This window comes from Cydia strobilella, chromosome 24 (genome assembly GCF_947568885.1).
Source record: "Cydia strobilella chromosome 24, ilCydStro3.1, whole genome shotgun sequence".
NCBI classification, from domain to species: Eukaryota; Metazoa; Arthropoda; class Insecta; order Lepidoptera; family Tortricidae; genus Cydia; species Cydia strobilella.
In genome coordinates, this window is record NC_086064.1 from 7,445,530 (window position 1) to 7,469,989 (window position 24,460).

General features: G+C 36.9%; 2 protein-coding genes across 2 annotated transcripts in view; one reads left to right on the top strand and one right to left on the bottom strand.

Annotated features, from left to right (window-relative positions):
• Nucleotides 1–485: 485 nt before the first annotated feature.
• Nucleotides 486–19,360, bottom strand: LOC134751973 (remodeling and spacing factor 1-like). Its single transcript, XM_063687497.1, has 9 exons — nucleotides 19,168–19,360; nucleotides 18,524–18,694; nucleotides 15,494–15,590; nucleotides 15,264–15,386; nucleotides 12,061–12,156; nucleotides 9,131–9,251; nucleotides 6,586–6,756; nucleotides 3,061–5,076; nucleotides 486–1,567 (listed from the first exon to the last, which is right to left on the bottom strand). Exons 1-9 carry the CDS (start codon nucleotides 19,296–19,298, stop codon nucleotides 1,518–1,520), a joined length of 2,976 nt encoding a protein of 991 aa, XP_063543567.1. The 5' UTR covers nucleotides 19,299–19,360; the 3' UTR covers nucleotides 486–1,517.
• Nucleotides 19,361–19,660: 300 nt separating this feature from the next.
• The window catches only part of LOC134751989 (protein neuralized), a 61,425-nt gene continuing 56,625 nt past the window's right edge, over nucleotides 19,661–24,460 (top strand). Inside the window, exon 1 of the mRNA XM_063687531.1 lies at nucleotides 19,661–20,053. Within this exon, the coding sequence (XP_063543601.1) occupies nucleotides 20,026–20,053 (28 nt within the window). The 5' untranslated portion in view covers nucleotides 19,661–20,025. The remainder of the gene's footprint in view (nucleotides 20,054–24,460) is intronic.

Genomic DNA, 24,460 nt, shown 5'->3' on the forward strand with positions numbered 1-24,460 from the left:
CTTATAATAAATCAATTCATAATTATCACTAAAACTTGGCGACAACACAACAACAAATACATAACCTTTTCAACGCCGTGTCAAACACAAAAGCTGTCACTCAGCAGAGTTATAATATTAGCTGAAAATTGTTGAGCTTTCGTTCGTCGCGACATCTATTGTCGATACAAAAATAACCCGCGTTTTGGTAAGAAAACAGATGTATGGAGTTAGCACTCTATTCTTACTTATTTCTCTATGGTATCTACGTAGGTCATATTGAGCAACACAATAGGGTATTACACTGTATTTAAAATAAATTATTTCACATCATGCATGAAACAAAGCACGAGATAATTATTAGAATAACATAGATCAGTTATTAATATTGTCTTCGGTTACCGCGATAGTTACTCATGAAATAAAACTATGAAAACGGATTATATCGCGTATATTGAATTTATAATACATCCCGACGTTTCGAACTCTTCGAAGTTTTCGAGTTCGAGTTCGAAACGTCGGGATGTATTATAAATTCAATATACGCGATATAATCCGTTTTCATAGTTTTATTTCATAGATCAGTTATTTTTAAACACAATTTCTATCTAATCAATCGGATCATAGAGTAACTGATACTAGAGCGTTACTGTCATAGTAAATTTTGTAACCCCAGTAAATTCACTGCCATCTGTCGACACACTTTAAAACTAAAAATAAATATTTTTAAAAATACGATAAAATGTATTTAGATATGGATAAATGATTTTTTTTATTTGCATTAATTATTTTTATGATTTTGACCCATGTTCTTTCACTGATATACGTTAAAATTGTTAAATAACAAACGGAACCGTCAACGCCATCTATACGACAGTTGGCCAAAGCTAGTAGCGCCCTCTGAACGAGAATCAAATTTTCTTGATTTTCGAGGCACGTTTTTTCCTTAGACTGTATCCATCTATTACGGAGTTATATCTATCTTTGCCACGCATGAAATGAAGCACCAGAAGATTAATAGAGAAACGTAGACAGCAGTTATTTTTAGACACAATTTCTATTTTAAAACCCGTATATTTTTTTTAAATAGTAGGTAATTTGATTGTGACGTCACATGCTAGTGTTTCATATAAATTCCATAGTAGCAAAATCGTTTTGACAGTTCGAAAAAAGAAACTGATTTGACTAGTAGTCAAATACCCTATTTATGGATGGTATAGAAAGGATGCCAATCTCTTATGGCAGAATTTTTGCAAAAGTGACCGCTTTCAGCTTTAAATAATAGTTCCTAATCTCTCCGGTGGCGCTAGTTAGGCTCTGGGGCATGAGTATAACATGAACCATAAGGCAACAAATAACCCGACCAAATTACGTAGGTTGTTTTTGGTAGTATTTTGGTGTATGGTGGCGCCGCCTAATTACTGTTTTTTGATGGACACTTTTCATACATAGAGATTTGGCTCCTTTATATAGTCTCCATGCCCTATTGTAATTGATGCTTGTAATATTGACCGATTAGCTTGTCTCTGAATTCTTCTTTACTTGTTCGTAAACTCTTTGGATGACGGCTTGAATGTTGGCGGTTTTCCTAAAAAAAAATTAGAACTGTGAATATGATTGAATATAGTGGTAATAACGATGCTATTTAATACTTAACGGGTGGTAACTACCTAAGTAGTAAATACGGTCAAATTTCTCAACATTGCCTATCCTGCTCAATTGCCCAACATTTCTTCTTCTTCTTCTTTTAAAATTATGGCTTCAGCCCAGTGGGAGTATTTCGCCAGTATCAAGGTATTAAGAGGTTTAAAAACGACAAAAATTGTACGGTTGTACAAGACAGTGTACGGTGATTTGTTAGCTCTTGTAAATCGATAGCTAGACTTTACAAGAAGCACGTGGACTACCGGCCGTTGACTCCAAGATGGTGGTTAAACGCGCTTCAAAATTAATTCTCCATTTACTGCACACTACCACATTAGTTTACTGTATAATAAGCTATCGATATTACACTTTAAACAATATTAATGAGCAAAAAACAAAGTAATTAATCACGATGCTAACTATCAAGATGGCGCTCGAACCGGAAGTCTGCCCAACATTGACTGGCTTAAAAATACGATGACATCTAGCGTCAAGTAGCGGAATTATCAGTAGTGCTACTCGACAATAGATGTCGCGACGAACGGAAAGTCTAATGCTCAACGAATTTTAGCTAATATTATAACTGGATTAACCGGAACTCTATTTTCAACTTCTATTGCTTATAATATTAGTTGTAAATTGTTGAGCAATACACTTCGTCAGTCGCGACACAAGTGACATCTAGTAAAAATTGGAATAGTATTCTATCAGCTAATATTATAACCGGAGTAACTGGATCTTTATTTTCAACTCCTACGGTTACTCTGGTTATAATATTAGCTGAAAATCGTTGAGCATTAGACTTTTTGTTTGCCGCGACATCTATTGTCGAGTAGCAGTACTGAGAGTTCCGCTACTTGACGCTAGATGTCGACTACGAAATAAAGCGCGAAAAGCTACCACTATTTCTTTACTTATATTTCTCTATGACCATATGCATTGTAATTGTAGATTGTGTCACAAGGGAGCAAAATGACATATTTACGGCGAGGGCGTACATTTAATCCTGATCGAAGCGAAGGATTGTATAATTGAATCCTGAGCGTAGCGAGGGATTCTAACAGAATCTAGAGCGTAGTGAGGGATTCAAGTGATAACGCCCAAGATGGAAATAATTTTGCTACCATGTGACACATACTGTTTTTCACATCACCTATGAGGAAATTATTATGTTCTAAAATATTAATTACCTAAATAATAAGTATGCAAAAAAGAAAAAAAATCGTGTCCTAGAACAGAAAAGTGCCACTTTGATCCCTCCTAGCAGGGAAGAAAAGTGCCACTTTGATCCCTTCTAGCGGGGAAGAATAAGCCCTTTTTCGAATAGGTGACGTGAAAAAGAAATTAATTAGGCAAATACAGACAAGGTAATGCGGACTATACTAGCCTCGAAAGAGATACGATTTTTTAATTTTACCATAATTTATAGGTACTTACGTGGGCTAAATCTAGTAGGCGGATTCTTAGCGGATTTCTTGAAAACGTGCAAACTCTTCTGTGGAATCTTAGGCCTTCCCACTCCGTTACTATTTTTCCCTGCATTGTTCATTCCTAGTTTGTTACTCAGTGAAGAAAACGTCATTTTATTTTTCAGCATTGGTATCTTCGTTTTTAACTTATCTGCGATTTTTATCTGTTTTTCTGCTGGTATTTTTGATAAAGGTATGATTTTGGATTTACTGATAGTCACATTAAGCACGTTATTTGTTTTCTGATTTGTTTTATTTTGAGTAATTTTGTTCTTTCCAACAGCTTTTTCTAAGTTTTCATCGCTATTAGTTTTTTCTTTTAAAATTCTTGTATTTACGGTTTCATTATATTTCTCTGTATTGGTTGTAGATTTATTAGGCTGTACATTGTTATTTTCTATGTTCTTAGTTACTTGTTCTGTAGTTTCTCTTTTCTTTGCTAGTACGTCACCAGTTTTCTCTGATTGTTCATCATTTGTAACTGTTTGTGTAAATGTTTTATCAACTGTTGTTTTATTATCATCATTACCAGATTTCTGTTCAGTACTTTTAGGGTTAACTTTTCTTTTCCCTTCTACTTGAGCCTTTACTTTGTCTGTATTACCTTTAGTAGTAATTTTAGCACTTTCCCTTTGCTTTTCTTTAACAACTTTGCTGTTTTCAGATACTTCACCAGATTTTGTATTTTTGACATTATTTCCTTTCGTAACAAGTTTATTATTGACCTCACTTTTTTTTACATCTTTTGGCTTTGTCATGTTGTCTTTAGGTTTTTTAATGACATTGCTTGTAGTTTTGTCTGCAGCCTTCCCTACGGCACCCTCTAAATTTGTATCTTTTTCATCATTATTAATATCCTTTTTGGAAACTCCATTTTGTTCAATATCTTTGATGTTTCTTGAAGCGGGTTTATTTTTTCCCGATGCCGCTGATTTAGAACTTGCCCTACTAACCGTTTCCGTTTCATTAACCCTTTTCTTATTAGTTACATTTTCCTCTGTATTATCGACCTTGGTATATGTAGCCCTTTTGGAAATACCAACATCACTTACAGTATTTTTCACTTTCGAAGTAACACCTTCAGCATTTTCAGTTGTTTTCGTTCCTACGCGTTTTGAACTCCCAATATTTGCATCATCCTTTTTGGAACTGCCCACTTTCTTGTCGTTCTTAGTATTTGTTGTAGTTTCTGAATTTGTAGATCTTACAGTATTGTTTTCCTTATTCTTATCTTTAGACTTGACAGTATTTTTAACAGTAGGTTGAATCTTTGCCGTGTTTTCAGTTTCCTTTTTAGATCTTCCAGCGTCACCTTCTGTATTCGTATCTTTAGAATTAACTTTGTTTGCATTATTTTTCTCGACTCTTTTCTTCGTAACTTTTGAACTAGCCTCACTGCTATTCTTATATCCATCTTCATTCTTGTTGGTATTTTTACTACGAACTTCGGCGTTACTTAATATTTTAGATTTAATAATTTTGCCATCTGCCTTTTTCGCGGCATTACTGACAGGATCAACTGTACCTTTGGCAGTTTCTTTTACAGTTTTCGTCGTCGTTTTACCACAACTCTTTTTCTGTCCATTAATTTCCGAACCGACGTCTTTCTCCGTATTGAGTTCTTGTTTGTCATTTATTTTTTGAACTTTGTAAACACCAGCTCCTGTTTCCTCCTTATCTTGAATAGTACTACCTCCTTTTAATCCAGCTTTACTTTTTTTATTATCACCATCAGTTCTTGATTTTTTAGCATCATTTCTATTATTACTCTCAATAGATCTTTTAACGCTTTTCCGACTCTCATCCGTATTTTCCTGATTAGGTTTACTCTTCTTAGCTTTCTTAGGTATGGTTTTAGGTGGAGCCATGTCTGTTTTTCGATTTTGGGGCTTATTCTCTTTGCCAGAAGGCTTTTTCGGCGATTGTTCCACGTTAGGCACTTCCGGTTCTTGATCGATTGTTGTCCGACGCTCGTGGAGGCGCCCTGGGGAATAAAAAAAATGTTTTTACTTTCATACGAATGAAAACGAAAAGAATAAACAGACAATTTTGCTACGGCTCATTGGAGCCTGAGGTCCGCTTGGCAACTAATCCCAAGAATTGGCGTAGGCACTAGTTTTTACGAAAGCGACTGCCATCTGACCTTTTAACCTAGAGGGCAAACTAGGCCTTATTGGGATTAGTCCGGTTTCCTCGCGATGTTTTCCTTCACCTAAAAGCGACTGGTAAATATCAAATAATATTTCGTACATAAGTTCCAAAAACTCATTGGTACGAGGCGAGGTTTGAACCCGTGACCTCCGGATTGTAAGTCGCACGCTCTTACCGCTAGGTCACCAGCGCTTCGTTAAAGGAGAAACACATCCATTTGATGTTAAGGTTAAGCCCTAAGTGGAGGTTCGTTAATCGGTGACGTTGGTGGTAAGCATACAACAAGCGGTTACCGTAGCCATAGAGAAATAAGTAGACATAGAGTGCTCACCCCATACATCGGTTTTGTTACCAAAACGACTATTATTTTTGTAGTCGACATCTAGCGTCAAGTAGCGGAATTATCAGTACTGCTACGCGACACTAGATGTCACGTGTGTCGCGACTGACGAAAAGTGTATTGCTCAACAATTTACAAAGGAGTTTAAAATAGAGTTCCGGTTAAACCGGTTATTATTAGCTGAAAATTGTTGAGCATTAGACTTTCCGTTCGGCGCGACATCTACTGTCGAGTAGCAGTACTGATAATTCCGCTACTTGACGCTAGATGTCGACTACGAAAATAATAGTCGTTTTGGTAACTTACTTAGAGTCAGACCAAGATAAGTCTGCAACAATTGATAACACACGCAGTGCAAGTGTTATTTTAAACGTCAAACGTTGAAATAGACTAGTGGAATGTTATTTGTACAACATTTGCACTGCGTATGCTATCAAAATCGATGCAGACTTTACTTGGTCTAACTCTATTTCTCTATGCCGTAGCCTATAGACGCTTGCAGTTCCCTTACGTTTAAAGCCACTTTGTTAAGCACTTCATAATGTATTGTCGAATGTCTGTTCGTTTAGAAAGTAAATAGAGTCAGCAACGCGCATGTGGCACCCGTGGAATTATCAGGAAACAAAGATAAGCCGCTTACCATCCAGCGGATTGTATGCTGATTTGATTTGCCACCAAAGTGTTACAAAAACCGGCCATGTGCGACTCGCGCACGACGGGTTATGTACCATTACGAAAAAAAGGCAAAAAAAAAACATGTTTGTTGTATGGGAGCCCCACTTAAATATTCATATTATTCTGTTTTTAGTAATTGTTACTATAGCGGCAACAGAAATACATCATCTATAAATATTTCAACTGTCTAGCTATCACGGTTCATGAGATACAGCCTGGTGACAGACAGACGGGCTTTTTACCCTTTGGGTACGGAACCCTAAGAAGAACGTAATATTTGAACTGCTCAATGCTTTAAGGTCAAAAAGGAAGGAATGATGTACACACCAGCGGTCTCGGGGTCTGATTCAAAGGTCTCCTGCATCTCCCTGGCTGGTCCAGCAGCTTGCAGGCAGATGTCGAAGATCTTGGACAGTATGGAGGTCCGGTCCGAGGTCTCTAATGAGGGGTCCTTGAATTGCTTGTAGAGCTTGCCAATGCGGCCGATGTAGTCTTTTGCTGTAGAAGTAAAGAATAAGAATTTGTTTAATATTGTCTTCGGTTACCGCGATAGTTACTCATGAAATAAAACCCCCGGGGTAACACCCGTTGACCACGAACACTGTAAAGGGTTCGAAACGTCGGGATGTATTATAAATTCAATATACGCGATATAATCCGTTTTCATAGTTTTATTTCAAGAATTTGTTTATTATTGTTTACTCTAAGAACAAATTTAATTACTTTCTTATGGAAATATTTAAATTTGTGATTTTACAAGTAGTCACACTACTATCAAAGATAGATATAACTCCGTAGTAGATGGATACAGTCTAAGCAAAGATAGATATAACTCCGTAATAGATGGATACAGTCTAAGGAAAAAACGTGCCTCGAAAATCACGAAAATTTGATTCTCGATCAGAGGGCGCCACTAGTTTTGGCCTACACTCGTATAGAGGGCGTTGACGGTTTCGTTTGTTATTTATAATTTTAACGCATATCAGTGAAAGAACATAGGTCAAAATCATAAAAATAATTAATGCAAATAAAAAAAATCATTTATCCATATTTAAATGCATTTTATCGTATTTTTATAAATATTTATTTTTAGTTTTAAAATGTGTCGACAGATGGCAGTGAATTTACTGGGGTTACAAAATTTACTATGACAGTACCGCTCTAGTATAAGTTACTCTATGGTCTAAGGAAAAAACGTGCCTCGAAAATCACAACAATTTGACTCTCGATCAGATGGCGCCAGTACCTTTGGCCTACTCTCGTATAGAGGGCGTTGACGGTTTCGTTTGTTATCTAACCATTTTAACGCATATCAGTGAAAGAACATGGGTCAAAATCATAAAAATAATTAATGCAAATAAAAAAAATCATTTATCCATATTTAAATACATTTTATCGTAATTTTATAAATATTTATTTTTAGTGTTAAGGTGTGTCGATAGATGGCAGTGAATTTACTGGGGTTACAAAATTTACTATGACAGTACCGCTCTCTATCTTATTATATCCTTTTTGCTACTATTTAAACTATAAATGAAATAAATATCATATACAAAGGAAACAACCGGCCAAGTGCGAGTCGGACTCGCGTTCCAAGGGTTCCGTACATTACACAATTTAAACAATGTATGTTTTATGTGAAATGTTAGTGACCACGTAGTGGTAGGGTTTTAAAAAACCCGTAGGGGTCGGATCAAAAACTAAATAATTAAGTCGGACTCACGCTTGACTACACATTTCTAATAGGTTTTCCTGTGACCTATAGGTAAAGAACTATTTTGTGTATTTTTTTCAAAATTTTAGACCCATTCGTTTCGGAGATAAAGGGGGGGGAATTGTCATTTTTTGTATATTTTCTTGAATAACTTCTAAACTGTTTATCCTAAAATGATAAAAAATTGATATTTGAGTTTCTCACAATGAGCTCTTTTATTTGATATGTAACTCGATATAGTTTGAAAAAAGTTTAATTTTCTCATTTACCCCCCAAATGTGGTCCCCATGTTTAAATTTTATTTGTTTACGTTACATGTCCATCTTTGGGTCACAAACTTACATATGTATACCAAATTTCAACTTAATTGGTCCAGTAGTTTCGGAGAAAATAGGCTGTGACAGACGGACAGACAAACAGACAGACGCACGAGTGATCCTATAAGGGTTCCGTTTTTTTTTCTTTTGAGGTAAGGAAACCCTAAAAATGACCAAGACCTCCAGTGCCCGGGGCTGGATTTCTCCTTTTTATATAATATTTATTTCGTTTATTATTGTTTATTTTGCCAGACAAGATGTTAAATTAAAATAATAGAAATAAAATTATGTAAACGGATTATATCGCGTATATTGAATTTATGATACATAGCTTATGTAATAATAGTGCGTGTATAATAGGATAGAGCGGTACAGTATAGTATTATATAATCTGTGGCGGTACTATCATAGTAAATTTTGTAGCTACAGTAAATTCACTGCCATCTATCGACACACGATTAAAACTAAAAATAATAATATTAAAAAAATGTATTTATATATGGATAAATGATTTTTTTTATTTGCAATATTTGCATTAATTATTTTTATATGATTTTGACCCATGTTCTTTCACTGATATCATGATATGCGTCAAAATGGTTAAATAACAAACGAAACCGTCAACGCCATCTATACGAGAGTAGGCCAAAGGTAGTGGCGCCATCTGATCGAGAATCAAATTTTCTCGATTTTCGAGGCACGTTTTTGCCTTAGACTGTATCCATCTATTACGGAGTTATATCTATCTTTGGTCAAATTTAAGTTGCAAGATTTGACCCGTACAAACATAGTTACAAGGTAAAGTGCAAGTTAATGAAAAGCTTGTAAAAAATATACATACGCATGTACTCCAGTTCGAACTTCATGCGATGGAAGAAGGGCACGATGGGGGACCAGAGGTTCTCTAAGGTCCAGTCCACTTGCAGCAGGTCCAGAAATCGAACGCGGTACCCACCTTCCGGCTGTGGAATATATATTTGAAATTTTAGTATGAAATACTTGATAAAAAAAATTGAGAAAGGATATAATATCATTCGATATGTTTAAGAATCATTCTAAAGTTAAAAAAACCGGCCAAGTGCGAGTCGAACTCGCGCACCGAGGGTTCCATACTTTTTAGTATTTGTTGTTATAGCGGCAACACTATCACGGATCATGAGATACAGCCTGGTGACCGACAGACAGACGGACAGACGGACAGCGGAGTCTTAATAATAGGGTCCCGTTTTTACCCTTTGGGTACGGAACCCTAAAAGCCGGCCTAGTGCGAGTCGGACTCGCGTTCCAAGGGTTCCGTACATTACACAATTTTTAACAATGTATTTTTTTATGTGAAACGTGAATGACTAAGTAATTAAGTCCGACTCACGCTTGACTGCACAATTCTAATAGATTTTCTATCAACTTAATCGGTCCAGTAGTTTCGGAGAAAATAGGCTGACAGACGGACAGACAGACAGACGCACGAGTGATCCTATAAGGGTTCCGTTTTTTCCTTTCGAGGTACGGAAACCTAAAAATTGATCAAGCATAATAATAATACCGACCTACTAGTGTTTTATAACTGTAAAACTGTTACAGAGAGCTAACTCTCGCCTGTATTGTTACAGGTGCCTTCATATTTCATATTTATTTATTGCAACCATGGTTTTATAGGTATTACAAATTCTTGGTAGTTCCACATGGACCCCGTGGGGGCATACCAATATTACATGCATACTTAGGATCTAATCTTGAATCTATGTGTATAATATAAAAGTAGGTCAATTTAGTAGTTTTTATACATATATGCCGAGCCTTATTATTCTGTTTTTAGTATTTATTGTTATAGCGGCAACCGAAATATATCATCTGTGAAAATTTCAGCTGTCTAGCTATCACAGATCACGAGATACAGCCTGGTGACAGACGGACAGACGGACAGCGAAGTCTTAGGACGCGAAGTGCGTAGTTTATGGTCAGTCAAAAAATTAAAAAGTTAAAAACATTGCAGTCTCGATTTCGGGACTGCAATGTTGCATACAAATTCCATTATTTGTAGAGTTCCAAACTTTTTAAAAGTTGAAGTGGCCATATCAAATGAAGGCATAGGTCCATTAAACTGCCAAACAGATGATCAGTACTTATTATTATAATGTTGGTACCGCTACTATTTAGGTGTCTCAAATAGGTTGGCGTATTTTCAGCAGAAAAATACAGTTCTATTTTTAATAAAATAAAATAAAAAGAAGCAAATCTTTTTACTTTTTCTGTGAAAATATATACATAAGAATGTTGCTTCTGTAAAATATTTCTATTATATTTGTATTTATTGCGCCATTTTTGAGAAAATAATAATAATAATGTCCTCCTCGCCGTGTCCGACGACGGCGACTCCAACCGTTTTTAATGGGACGCATGGAACGCTCTAATGTGGCTTGCGAAGCCAAACTTGGTTTTGAAGATGCGATTGCATGGTACGCAATGGAGCTGGCCGGCTGAATTGTAGGTGTAGGTGTACGAAGGCTTCGGGCGCGTCTTACGGAGATGGCGCTTAGCATCCAAGTCTTCTAAGCGCTGCTGCTCGTATTGCTCTACACTTTTATGAACAGTTGCGCGCCATGCCGTTCTACATATCGCGCTTTCCTCGCAGGAATTGAGAAAAGCACTATATATGACTCGGCTGGAAGGCTACTTACTTGCTGGCTTCGGATTCAATTAAACGGACTCCCAAGGTCGTCCGTTTAAAACGAATCCTCAGCCAGCAAGTAGCTACTTCCGAGCCTCGACAATAATGTACTATTAATTTTTTTTATTTTTTTTGGATTTTATGGCCTGGTTACTGGACCTTTAAGCAGTCTTTATTTTTATTACACTGCGTTACTATTAAAGTTTTAATACAATATTTAATGTATTTGTAAATTGGTTGATACGTTTGAATGTCTTTTAGTAGAATATTAAGAGGCCGTAGTCGATTTTGGACCAAAATTTTTAAATTGATAGATTTAGTCGTTGAAATTATACACGTTTTGTTACGTAATATCTAAATAACAAGTATTAGTTTCTATTAGCACGTCTTCTCATCTTGCCTTTTAATAATGAGGTCGCAAGCGTGCGTCACCGGTAATATATGAAAAGAAGGGACAGTTTTTAAAAAATAATCAAAAATTTATGGTGGTATATTATACAAATTGATGTATAAGAATAGTTTCAACAAATGTTGTAGATTGTTTAAGTATCAAAATTATGTTGAAATTAAGTCGATTTTCAGAGAAATTGTCACTTGTTTTGAAGTAATTTCTGGAGAAAATTGATTTCTGCTAACTTTCATTTACACTACTTCAAAGTCATAATAATAAAAATGTAGTCTGATAAACGTCAAGTACAGGATATGTGTAATACAAAATTACCATGTTTAGCCGTCCAAAATTTACGAAGTTTACAAATAAGAGCGACAAAATCAGTGCTTTACGCGCGTTTACCTAAACGTCCATCAGAAAAGCAAACATTACTAATTTAGTGAGTCTGTTTTCAACAAATTGATCTGATAAAAAGTAAGATAAGAAGATGCGCTAATAGAAACCAGTACTTGTTATTTCAATTAGGTAACAAAAGGTGTACAATTTCACCGACTAAATCTATCAATTTTACATTTTTGCGACTAAAATCGACACCGGCCTCTTAAGAGGCGGCGGGCGGGAGGAAAAATCACTATTATTTTTACACACTTCACTTAGTTCACTGGCAAGCACTGATCTGTCAATAAGGAACTTCTGTTTAAGGATAGGTTACCATGGCCTCCATCTTCAATTTGTCGGCGTATGTCTCGGCAAGTTCCAGCATCGTGGTGCGGCGGGAACGGAACGCTGTAGCGTAACTCTGTAACACCTGCAAACATAATACAATAGATGTATACAGTCTAAGGAAAAAACGTGCCTCGAAAATCAAGAAAATTTGATTCTCGTTCAGAGGGCGCTACTAGCTTTGGCTTACTGTCGTATAGATGGCGTTGACGGTTTCGTTTGTTATTTAACAATTTTAACGCATATCAGTGAAAGAACATGGGTCAAAATCATAAAAATAATTAATGCAAATAAAAAAAAAACATTTATCCATATCTAAATACATTTTATCGTATTTTTAAAAATATTTATTTTTAGTTTTAAAGTGTGTCGACAGATGGCAGTGAATTTACTGGGGTTACAAAATTTACTATGACAGTACCGCTCTATATAAGTTACTCTATGATACAATGTTTTAGTTTTAGTTTAGTATTTCAACCATTCATTTTTAGGGTTCTGTACCCACAGGGTAAAACCTTAATACTAAGATTTCGCTGTCCGTCTGTCACCAGGCTGTATCTCATGATCCGTGATAGCTAGACAGTTGAAATTTTCACAGATGATGTATTTTTGTTGCCGCTATAACAACAAATACTAAAAAGTACGGAACCCTCGGTGCGCGAGTCCGACTCGCACTTGGCCGGTTTTTAATCTACTTCCTAGCGTAGTAGTTCGTATTGGGATTAGCTTGGTTTCCCCACAAAATATTTCTAACCACCTATACGCTATATGCCAAAAAATCTATTTTATATATTGATTTAAAAACACGATTTTCACTCATAATTTCGTGGAATCCAGTGATTAGCAAATGTAAAGGGGAAAAAACATCACATACCATCGGATGTCGTGAGTGTTGTGTGTAGGCAAAGTGACAACCCTAGCGTACCAGTTAATAATCAAGATCAAAGAAAGATATAACTCCGTAATAGATGGATACAGTCTAAGGAAAAAACGTGCCTCGAAAATCAAGAAAATTTGATTCTCGTTCAGAGGGCGCTACTAGCTTTGGCCTACTGTCGTATAGATGGCGTTGACGGTTTCGTTTGTAATTTAACAATTTTAACGCATATCACTGAAAGAACATGGGTCAAAATCATAAAAATAATTAATGCAAATAAAAAAAATCATTTATCCATATCTAATACATTTTATCGTATTTTTATAAATCTTAATTTATAGTTTTAAAGTGTATCGACAGATGGCAGTGAATTTACTGTGGTTACAAAATTTACTATGACAGTACCGCTCTAGTATAAGTTACTCTATGTCAAGATCAAGTGCGGGTAGTTCGCAAAACCCGCGCGGCAAGATGTTGATACAATTCCTCGCCAGTCTGCCTGTGACCACGAACGTAACGTCACGTTCGAAACGTCAGGCCATTAATAAACGTAAGTTTTTACGCGATTAATCCCGTGTTAGTTTAATATGAATCTACTAGCAACCCGCCCCGGCTTTGCACGAGTGCAATGCTGATACATATAACCTTCCTCTTGAATCACTACATATATCTATTTAAAAAAAACCGCATCAAAATCCGTTGCTTAGTTTTAAAGATCTAAGCATACATAGGGACAGACATCCATCCAGACAGCAGGAAGCGACTTTGTTTTATACTATGTAGTGATTACTTCCTAGCGTAGTAGCATAGAGTAACTTATACTAGAGCGGTACTGTCATAGTAAATTTTGTAACCACAGTAAATTCACTGCCATCTATCGACACACTTTAAAACTAAAAATAAATATTTTTAAAAATACGATAAAATGTATTTAAATATGGATAAATGTTTTTTTTTATTTGCATTAATTATTTTTATGATTTTGACCCATGTTCTTTCACTGATATGCGTTAAAGTTGTTAAATAACAAACGAAACCGACAACGCCATCTATACGACAGTTGGCCAAAGCTAGTAGCGCCCTCTGAACGAGAATCAAATTTTCTTGATTTTCGAGGCACGTTTTTTCCTTAGACTGTATCCATCTATTACGGAGTTATATCTATCTTTGGTAGTAGCATAGAGAAATATAAGTAAAGAATAGTGGTAACTCCATACATCAATTTTCGCGCCTTATTTCGTAGCCCCCTAGCGTCAAGTAGCGGAACTCTCAGTACTGCTACTCGACAATAGATGTCGCGGCAAACAAAAAGTCTAATACTATTTTTAGCTAATATTACAACCAGAGTAACCGGAACTCTATTCTCAACTCCTACCGTTACTCTGGTTCAAAGATAGATATAACTCCGTAATAGATGGATACAGTCTAAGGAAAAAACGTGCCTCGAAAATCAAGAAAATTTGATTCTCGTTCAGAGGGCGCTACTAGTTTTGGCCTACTGTCGTATAAATGGCGTTGACGGTTTCGTTTGTTATTTAACAATTTTAACGCATATCAGTGAAAGAACATGGGTCAAAATCATAAAAATAATTAATGCAAATAAAAAAAATCATTTATCTATATTTAAATACATTTTATCGTATTTTTATAAATCTTAATTTTTAGTTTTAAAGTGTGTCGACAGATGGCAGTGAATTTGCTGGGGTTACAAATTTTACTATGACAGTACCGCTCTAAATAAGTTACTCTATGCTCTGGTTATAATATTAGCTGAAAATCGTATTAGACTTTTTGTTTGCCGCGACATCTATTTTCGAGTAGCAGTACTGATAATTCCGCTACTTGACGCTAGATGTCGACTACGAAATAAGGCGCGTTTTGGTAAGAAAACTGATGTATGAGTCGTATAGCGGGTTGCTGCACCACGATAGCACCAGGTATGGTAGTATCAAAGATAGATATAACTCCGTAATAGATGGATACAGTCTAAGGAAAAAACGTCCCTCGAAAATCACGAAAATTTGATTTTCGATCAGATGGCGCCACTAGTTTTGGCCTACACTCGTATAGAGGGCGTTGACTGTTTCGTTTGTTATTTATAATTTTAACGCATACCAGTGAAAGAACATGGGTCAAAATCATAAAAATAATTAATGCAAATAAAAAAAAACATTTATCCATATTTATCGTATTTTTATAAATATTTATTTTTAGTTTTAAAGTGTGTCGACAGATGGCAGTGAATTTACTGGGGTTACAAAATTTACTATGACAGTACCGCTCTAGTATAAGTTACTCTATGGTAGTATACTAACCTGCAGAGCAAGGTTGGGTAGCTGCAGCTTGGGTAGTATACTCTGTGCTAGCTCTTTTTGATGAGCCGGCTTCGCCAGAGTTACTGCTACGTTCCTATAGCGGGTCGGCGCGAATTTGCGGTACTGTGGACATTGATACATACGAAATGTTTAATGGCAGATTTATGTTTAATGCCCATTTGCATATTTATGTTTAAGGCCCGAAACTCCCTGTATGTACTGATACTGACCGGCTTGTGAGCGTAGAAGGTGATAGTGTAGGAGACAAGATCAATCTTGCACTTCGCTTCCACCTTGTGCCAAACACCATCCTCATGCACTGGTTTCCTGAAAAACCACAATACTATGTGAACTTTATCTTAATCTCATGTGTATGTTAGGCCTCTTAGGAGACCTTTAATAAATAGCAGTTTTTTTTTGAAGTGAAAACTTCTTTAGCGGCGCTGTGCACTTTTTGTGATGGGGAAAAAATGTTAAAATCGCGACAGGTCACGTGACCGACAGATTGAAAATTCGTAAGACGGACACGTGACCTGATCGAAATTATGGATGGAAGTTGATTTTTCTGAGAATTAACTTTTTAATGTTAAATAATTGTAATAGTTCTTCAGAACACTTCAGTGTTAAATTTTTAATGTAATATAAATTGTTATGTTTGTGTACGATAGCGCAATAAATGAAAATTGCTGAAGTGATTGATATTTTGGAATGGTTTATTATTATTATTTATTTATTTAATAAAATACAGAGTATTCATACAATAATCATAGCCCCGCAAAACTCAATAATGAGTTTGACTGTGGGGTCATCAGTCTCTAGTTACATTTGTACTTAACTTAATTTTATAGTAGTGCAATTACTACAAAATATTGAGGTAGTGTATTTTTAACATAGATTTAAATTTAGACTTCTTATTTTAGTTAGGTTAGGAAATAATTTTGCACGAATTGCTTTAATTATCAGTATAAAAGTACTATCATTTATGTGGTAAAATACAATATTCAAGTTTTTACTTCTGCCGGCACTCACGGAGTTGCAACCCGTTGTTTTTTTTTATTTTAAATCTGGTTTATAATGAGGCTTTGGACACTAGGACCTAGGTGAACATGTCAGCCTCATGGGTGGTTTCATAGTTCCCTACTCAAGGGAGAGGTCAATAAAGTGGTAAACACTATTTATTTATTTATCGTATGGCATTACAGTTACTGGATTTAAATTAAATACTAATCTAAAGATTGAGGTTTGCACTCTTCAAATTCGCTTTTTTCATTGTTGGCATTGTAATCGAGTGATTGATTTGTATCCAGTAAGCACTGCGAGGTCCTGGAGGACAGTGCAGTTGCCAAGTTTGTTGCTCTGTTATCACCACCCGGGGATCACGTGTAGGGTTATCTAAGGTACTTCCTACGGACGTAGAGCAACAGCGACCCCCAGTGGTAAACACTGACACAGATTAATAAATAGTTACACACTGATCGCTTTGTCCGATATAGGCTATACCATAGAAGACGCAAATGTATCTACTTGGCGTGTCCGAACCCCGACCAAGCGTCAAGGTTGACCGTCGCTCTTTACAGTCCACGCCGCCGGTTGTTGCAGCCGGACATCCGTGAAAACTTAAAAAATGCTTCGTTGTCGTTGCATGATAATTAACTGCAACAGTCCAAAAATTGCGAACACCAAAAGGCAAGAACATATTTCCTATCACAGATAAGTAATTTTAAAATTATATTATGCGTAAATTTTGTATGAAAAAGTCAGCACGCTTGGTTTCATTTCAATACAAATCGTGGTATTTGCGTACACACAGCAGCACAGTAGAGCACATTGAATTGCAAGATATACTTTAGTCCAGTGATACTCAACCTGCGACCTGCCGGGCTTCAAAGCTTCGAAGCATGGATTCGAAGAAAGATTTGAATTTGAATGGCGAATTTAGGATTTGTAACGTGCCAAGAATAATACAAAAGTTGGTAGTGTAACGTTCCGTTATACGCACCGTTACATATTTAGGTGGCCCGCCAGGTGATCCTTGCCATCCGAACGTCTCTTTTAAGCAAATTCATCTTGCGGCCCGGGGCTACAAAGCAAAACCGTCTTTGTGACCCTCATAAAGAAGAGGAGTATGACTGCTCTAGTCTCGTACTTAGGATAAAATAGCTTATAGATAAATATTATATAACATCATACAATTCATACATCACTCTATAGGTGTGCCTATAATTTTTTTGTACTGAAATAAAAGAAATAAATATGTTTTAGGGCTCCATACACAAAGGGTAAAACGGGACCCTATTACTAAGACTCCGTTGTCCGTCTGTCTGTCTATCTGTCCGTCTGTCACCAGGCTGTATCTCATGAACCGTGATAGTTAGACAGTTGAAATTTTCACAGATGATGTATTTCTGTTGCCGCTATAATAACAAATACTAAAAATAGAATAAAATAAATATTTATTTTTATTATTATTATTTCATAAGCAGGCAGGCAGTTATGGCAACTTATATGGCCTGTATCCAGTAAACAGTAAAGATATATAGTTATCATGAACGAGTATTAGATGTAGTGTTATGCTTGTCTAATTTATTTTTAAACTGGTTCACATTTTGTGCTGAAACTACGTCTTCCGGGAGTTTGTTCCAAGCCCTTACTACTCGAATTCGAAGGGTTCCGCTTCGTGCGCGAGTCCGACTCGCACTTGGCCGTTTTTTTTCTAAACTCATGGTAAAAATAACTAGAATTGGACCCTGCATAAACTCCCTACTATAAAATTAGATTCACTTGGAGCCCTTGGATCTGGATAAATTGTGGCTTGTGGCAATACAGCTATGATTTTAGTATCTCTTTTAGCATTTAAAAATTACGACATATGTATCTGGTGGTGTGACCTCAGCACAGGGCGGACACGCTATACATCAAAAATCACTTGCGTTCCTATGTGTGAACGGCACGTCTGTACACGCGGCATGAGTCATAGTGTGAGTAAGTTGCTTAAAAACAGTACTGAGCGGTCGGCAAACGGCCGTCAATCTGGTGTCGCAGGACGAGGTAATGCGAGTCGGGGCGGGGCGGTGCGTGGCCGTTCTGTATGATAATACTATTACTTATTCTGTGACCTTAGACTGCATGATGGTCAACATGGCCAGTTCCAGCATCATGCTAGCTCTGTCGCTCAAGCTGGCTTCCCGCTGCTTCTTCAGCTTATAACGTGACGGCGGGAGCTTGAACTCGTACGGGTTGGTCACCAATTAGCAACGTACCTGACTTCAGGTGGTGTGACCATAACATTGTCCTTGGACTGCATGATAGTCAAATTGGCCAGTTCCAGAGTCATGCTGGCTCGGTCGCTCAAGCTGGCTTCCCGCTGCTTCAGTTCATAATGTGACAGTTGGAGCTTGAACTCGTACGGGTTGGTCACATCTTCTTCAAAGCTGAAAGAATATTGAAATTGATATATTCAAAACTGAAAGAATAGTTCTTCCTCCTTCCTTTATTCCTTTTAAGCTGGTACACCTACCTTATGAAGAAAGGCTAAAGGTACTGAAGCTGCCCACACTCAAAGCCAGGAGAGCGAGAGGAGAAGAGAACCCAGAGGCGTATTTTAAAGATTTGGCGCATCGGGCCAGTTAGATTCGCCGCTGACACAAAACAAGCAAAAAAAAGTTCAATACTTAATTAGGATTTGAAGTTATGGGGCATAGTCCTAGTATTATTATTGTATAATTGAGGGGGGGTTTAAATGCAAATCCGTTAATCTTGTCTATAGCATTACAAACCCAAAAGTATTGTAGAGTCAACAAACACAAAATTGCGTTCTCAACGAACCATAAAGAACAATTAAAGAATGTTTTCTATATTTACAAAACCTCGAGCCTGGTCTAAAAATAACTGAAGAAAACAGTACCTTTCATCTGCAAAGCAATTTGACTTTGGCTTATTCAACGCTTCTTCTATGCGTTTCTCGTAGTGAGCGATTTCCGCTAGAAGCTTTTCTTTATATGCCACGGACACTATTTTCTTTGATTTTCCGAACATTTTTCACTGATTTATCTTAAAAATCTTATGAAAACAGCATCAAACCATAATGATAGCAGCAATGCAACCGCACGATTCAAAATAACAGATAACATAACAGATTGTTTTTTTTTTTAATTTTTAAACAACTGACACTTCAGACACATGTAGTGATGTGCTGCATATAGCATTATCGGTTTTCATCTTGGTTTTCATGTATTATATTCTTTGGTTTTCATCGACTTGCCAAGACGAACTGGCAAGTTTTTATTTAATATGGTTGACGAAATAATCAATACTAATGATGGACGGTTTTTACTATGACTTAAACAGACTGACTTTTTTTTATATGTCAATTGTCTGAATTGTCAAAGTTATATTACGGCCAGCCACAATTGCATTTTTCTAATGTTAATTATAAATAATAAATAGATGATAACTTAGTGCTACAATAATGCGGTCACGTGAAATAATCACTCTAACTACAATGTGCATCCGTTTGATTTATACCCCAACCGATTCTAATGCATAAGTTACGAGATTCTTATAAGAATTGGCTTTACATTTTTTAAATGGACGTGAGTGATATGATTGAATTTTTTATAGTAAACATGCGTTTGTAAAGTTCATAGTTCAAGTTACTCGTGTGTTCTGACTGTGCGGTGTCTAGCGATCGTGTAAACAGGACATTAGTTGTTGATACAACAAATTATTGAGTGATAATAAGTTGGGTAACGAAGTAAGAAAAATGGGGCAAAGTGGCAGTGCTATGCCAGGTAAGTGCTCCTAATTCGCTCTAATTACACGTTCAAACGGTATTTGATTGTTCTAATTTCCATTATTAGCGTTTCCGCTTCATAACCTGTCTTTTTAATACGAATGTAATAGTAGTCCATCACGTGACATTATCGCGCGTGTATAATAATATTATCTCATTTATACACGCCTGTATGTATATTGTGGACTTCTAACTATCGTTTCTATGATAAGGACGTATAATCCGTGAATATTTTGTATTAACACATGTTACTGTTCAGAATAGCATATTTACAGAATATTTGCATAATTATTATTATTATTTAATAAGCAGGCATTCAGTTATGGCAACTGATATGGCCTGTATCCAGTAATCATAAAGATATATAGTTATCATGAACGAGGATTAGATGTAGTGTTATGCTTGTCTAATTTATGTTTAAACTGGTTCACATTTTGTGCTGAAACTACGGCTTCCGGGAGTTTGTTCCAAGCCCTTACTACTCGGTTGCTCAGAAAGTGTTTGTAAGGGTTACTGTGAGACCTATGCCTTTCTAGCTTTAAGTGATGACCTCTCAGATGGTCGATGTTGTTGCGCTTGAACATCTCTTGAAAATCCTTGAGGTCATAGTGCCCAGATAGTATTTTGTAACTCTCTATTAGGTCTCCGCGTTCTCTGCGGTGCTTTAGGGTAGTGAGTTTCAGTTCCTTTAGTCTCTCCTCATATGGCTTGTTTTTAAGTTGCCTTGGCAGTTTCGTGAAACTCTGTTGGACCTTCTCCAGCATCTCAGGCTTGAAACACATACTCCAGTATGGGTCTGACGTATGTCTTGTATATTTTTAGCATCATATCCGGTGTTAAGGTCTTGAAAGCATTCCTAATGAGGTAAATCACGCTTCTGGCTTTCTTAACCATTGTAGATATGTGCTCTTCCCACTTTAGATCTTCTGAGATCTTAACACCTAGGTCAGTTTGTGTTTTTACAGCCGTTAGTAGAGCGCCTTCCAAGTTGTAAGTCAGGCGGGGGTTCCGATTTCCTATGTGAAGTATTGTACATTTGGCAGTATTCAGATTTATTTACCATTCTTTTGACCAGCTTGCTATTGCATCTAGATCATCTTGTAGTTGGCTGTCATCTACGAGTGGGTTAGCAAATAACTTGGTATCATCCGCAAAAGTACTAATACTGCATTTGAGGCGGCATGGAAGGTCAACCGTGTACAGTATGTAGAGCACCGGGCCTAAAACTGAACCCTGTGCTACTCCACTCGTTATCTCTCTTTGCTGTGACTTGGTCTCACCAACTCTAACTTTAAAGGTTCTATGTTGTAGGAAGACCCTTATCCATATTAATAGTTTCCCACGGATTCCCAGGTGTTCCAGTTTATGAAGTAGCCTCTCTGTGGGAACTTTGTCGAAGGCCTTTTCATAGTCAAGATAAATAACATCTGTAGGGTCCCTCTTGTTAAAACTTTAGTCCAGGAAGAGAGGCAAGACAGCAAGTTGGACACTGTAGAGCGATGCGGACAAACCCATGCTGCTGGTCACCTATCACACTGTGCAGGGCAAGAAAACCTCTTATATTTTTCATCTTTCAATCTACATCTACATCTATATTTTTAACCAGAATTTTCTCCATGGCCTTGCATGCTACACTAGTGAGACTTATCGGCCTATAGTTAGACGGTTCAAGCTTAGTGAGACTTATCGGCCAATAGTAAGATGGTTCAAGCTTAGTGAGACTTATCGGCCTATAGTTAGACGGTTCAAGCTTAGTGAGACTTATCGGCCTATAGTTAGACGGTTCAAGCTTAGTGAGACTTATCGGCCTATAGTTAGACGGTTCAAGCTTAGTGAGACTTATAGGCCTATAGTTAGACGGTTCAAGCTTATTTCCCTTCTTGAATATTGGGGTCACGGTTGCTGTTTTCCTTGACATTAGATAAGGGATTTGTTTATGAACAATGTAAATAAAGGATACAGGTTGAGTTTGGCCCACTTCCTGATAAGTATTGTTAGTAAGCAAGTAAGTAAACACTTTATTGTATAAGAAAAAAGAAATATTGTTTTTTTTTATACTACGACGGTGGCAAACAAGCATACGGCCCGCCTGATGGTAAGCAGTCACCGTCACCTGGATGCCAGCTTGGATCCTTCGACTCGGTCCAAAGGCGCGCTGTACGAATTGTCGACGATCCCAAACTCACAAGCGGTATTGAACCTTTAAGTCTAATGAGACTTTGCCTCCTTGTGTGTGTTCTACCGCCTGTACAATGGGCTGTGCTCTAAAGAATTGTTTGACATGATGCCAACAGCCGCTTTCTATCACCGCACCGCTCGCCATCGGCAGGGTGTTAATCCTCTCACCCTAGCACCTAAATGGTCGCGTACTGTGCGGTTTAAGAGGAATTTCCTCCCGCGTACGCTTCGGCTGTGGAATGAGCTCCCTGCCGAGGTTTTCCCGAGGGGCTACAGTATGGGGTTCTTCAAAAAAGGAGTGTACAGGTTTTTAAAGGGTCGGCAACGCGCATGTAATATCTCTGGTGTTGCAGGCGTCCATAGGCTACATCAGATAGAACATAATTGTGTAGTACAAATGCGAACTTATCCCTAAGAGGGATCTCTTCCAGTTCACCTACACCTAACGGAGTAATTAATATACCTAAAGTCTTCTTCTTCTTCCTAGCCTTATATCTCATTTACTTGGGGTCGGCTCTCCTTATACGGCGTCGCCAGGAGCGTCTGTCCTGGGTCGTCTCTGGTGGTATTCTTTTTTCTTTAAGGTTCTTTTTTACAAGACCTATCCATGTTATCTTGGGCCTTCCGCGACCCCTAGGCTTTTCACTCATCTCTAGCACCTTTCTCGTCATGTGGTCTGGTGGGCGCCTCATGACGTGGCCATACCATCGTAGTCGATTTTCGGTGAGCTTTTCTTCGATTGGCCTTACTCTGAAACTGCCTCTAACGTGGATATTCCTAATATGATCCAACAACGTTACTCCGCCAGCCCATCTCAGCATCCTCATCCCCGCAGCATGCAGTTTAGCGACTTGTTTTAATTAATATACCTAAAGTAATTATATATGATTACATTAGAAATATTAGGGATGTACCGACTAAGCGGGAAAGCCGACTATCTGGTCACATTTGTAGTCGACAACTATTAGTCGGCCTATTATTATTATTATTAGTTACAGAAAAACAGGACATACCTACTAAAACGAAATAAATCGCAAGTATTTAACAAATTTTTAATACTAATTTTACTTAAATTAATAAATTCAAAGAGAGATCGATTAATTTATTTCTTAAAGAAAAATACAAAGTTCTTTACACAAAAGAATGAAACAAAATGCTTTGACTAGAATTTATGATGTGGGTCTTATTTAGCTTGCAAGATTTGACCCTCATGAGGCTGACATGTTCACCTAGTTTGGACACTCTCACGGACAGCCTCAATAAAAATCTGTTAAAAAAAAACTGATTTAAAAAAATATGATAACTAAAATTATCAATTTTAAACATAAAATTAACACATCAGTACTAATCCATGCTGACCTCAGTTTTGTAAATTGTAGTATGAATCTAAGTCAAATTTAAACCCTGTAGGGGTTTTTTTCCCATTCATGACTTTACTCTTTACTCCTCGCTAAGTTTAGCAAGGTGGATTCTGCCAATGTCGAGGTGTAGACTTTTGACTTGTGAGACGAGAATGTTTGGTTAAATTATCTAATTATCTGCCATCACTCTGCCTGGCAACATGTCTCGCCCAACTCTCTAAGCTTGGTCACAGGGCGGACACGCTATACATCAAAAATTACTTGCGTATCTATGTTTGAACGGCACGTCCGTACACGCGGCATGCGTCATAGTGTAAGTTGCTTAAATTAGTACTGAGAGTACGCCAGAAGTCCGCCAGATTTCTGTCGCGGGGCGAGGTAATTCGAGTCGGGGCGGGGCGGTGCGTGGCCGTTCTGTATGATAATACTATTACTTATTGGCACGGACTTCCTTTTAACATAAAAAATGCGCCAAATAAGTTTGCGTTCAAAAAATCCTTACGTGCTTTCTATGCTAGCGGAATGAAAGTTTCTTAGTGTATTTTTATTAGTTTCATAATGAGTCTCGTCGTTATTAATAGATTAGATTAGATTAGATGATTTATTTCATGAAAGACAATTTACATAATAAGTTTGCATTAATGTCAAAAATATAAGAATTTCTATCATGATCGTCAAAATAAAAATAAAAATGAAAATAATAACAATACTAATGAAAATAAAATTATAGCTCCAATAAGGATTGTCAACACAATTACAATAAGAGTAAGTAGATAAATACTTACAAATCCAAAATATAAGTAAATTTACAATATCAAAACTTACACTAAAACAATAAAAACACAACACAACACAACATATATTAT

Coding starts and splice junctions, on each gene's coding strand:
- LOC134751973 (XM_063687497.1), bottom strand. CDS start 19,298: ATGTTCGGAAAATCAAAGAAAATAGTGTCCGTGGCATATAAAGAAAAG. Junction 5,077..6,585: donor ATCAGACCCCGAGACCGCTG/GTGTGTACATCA, acceptor TTTATTCCCCAG/GGCGCCTCCACGAGCGTCGG. Junction 1,568..3,060: donor GCCTACTAGATTTAGCCCAC/GTAAGTACCTAT, acceptor ATTTTTTTTTAG/GAAAACCGCCAACATTCAAG.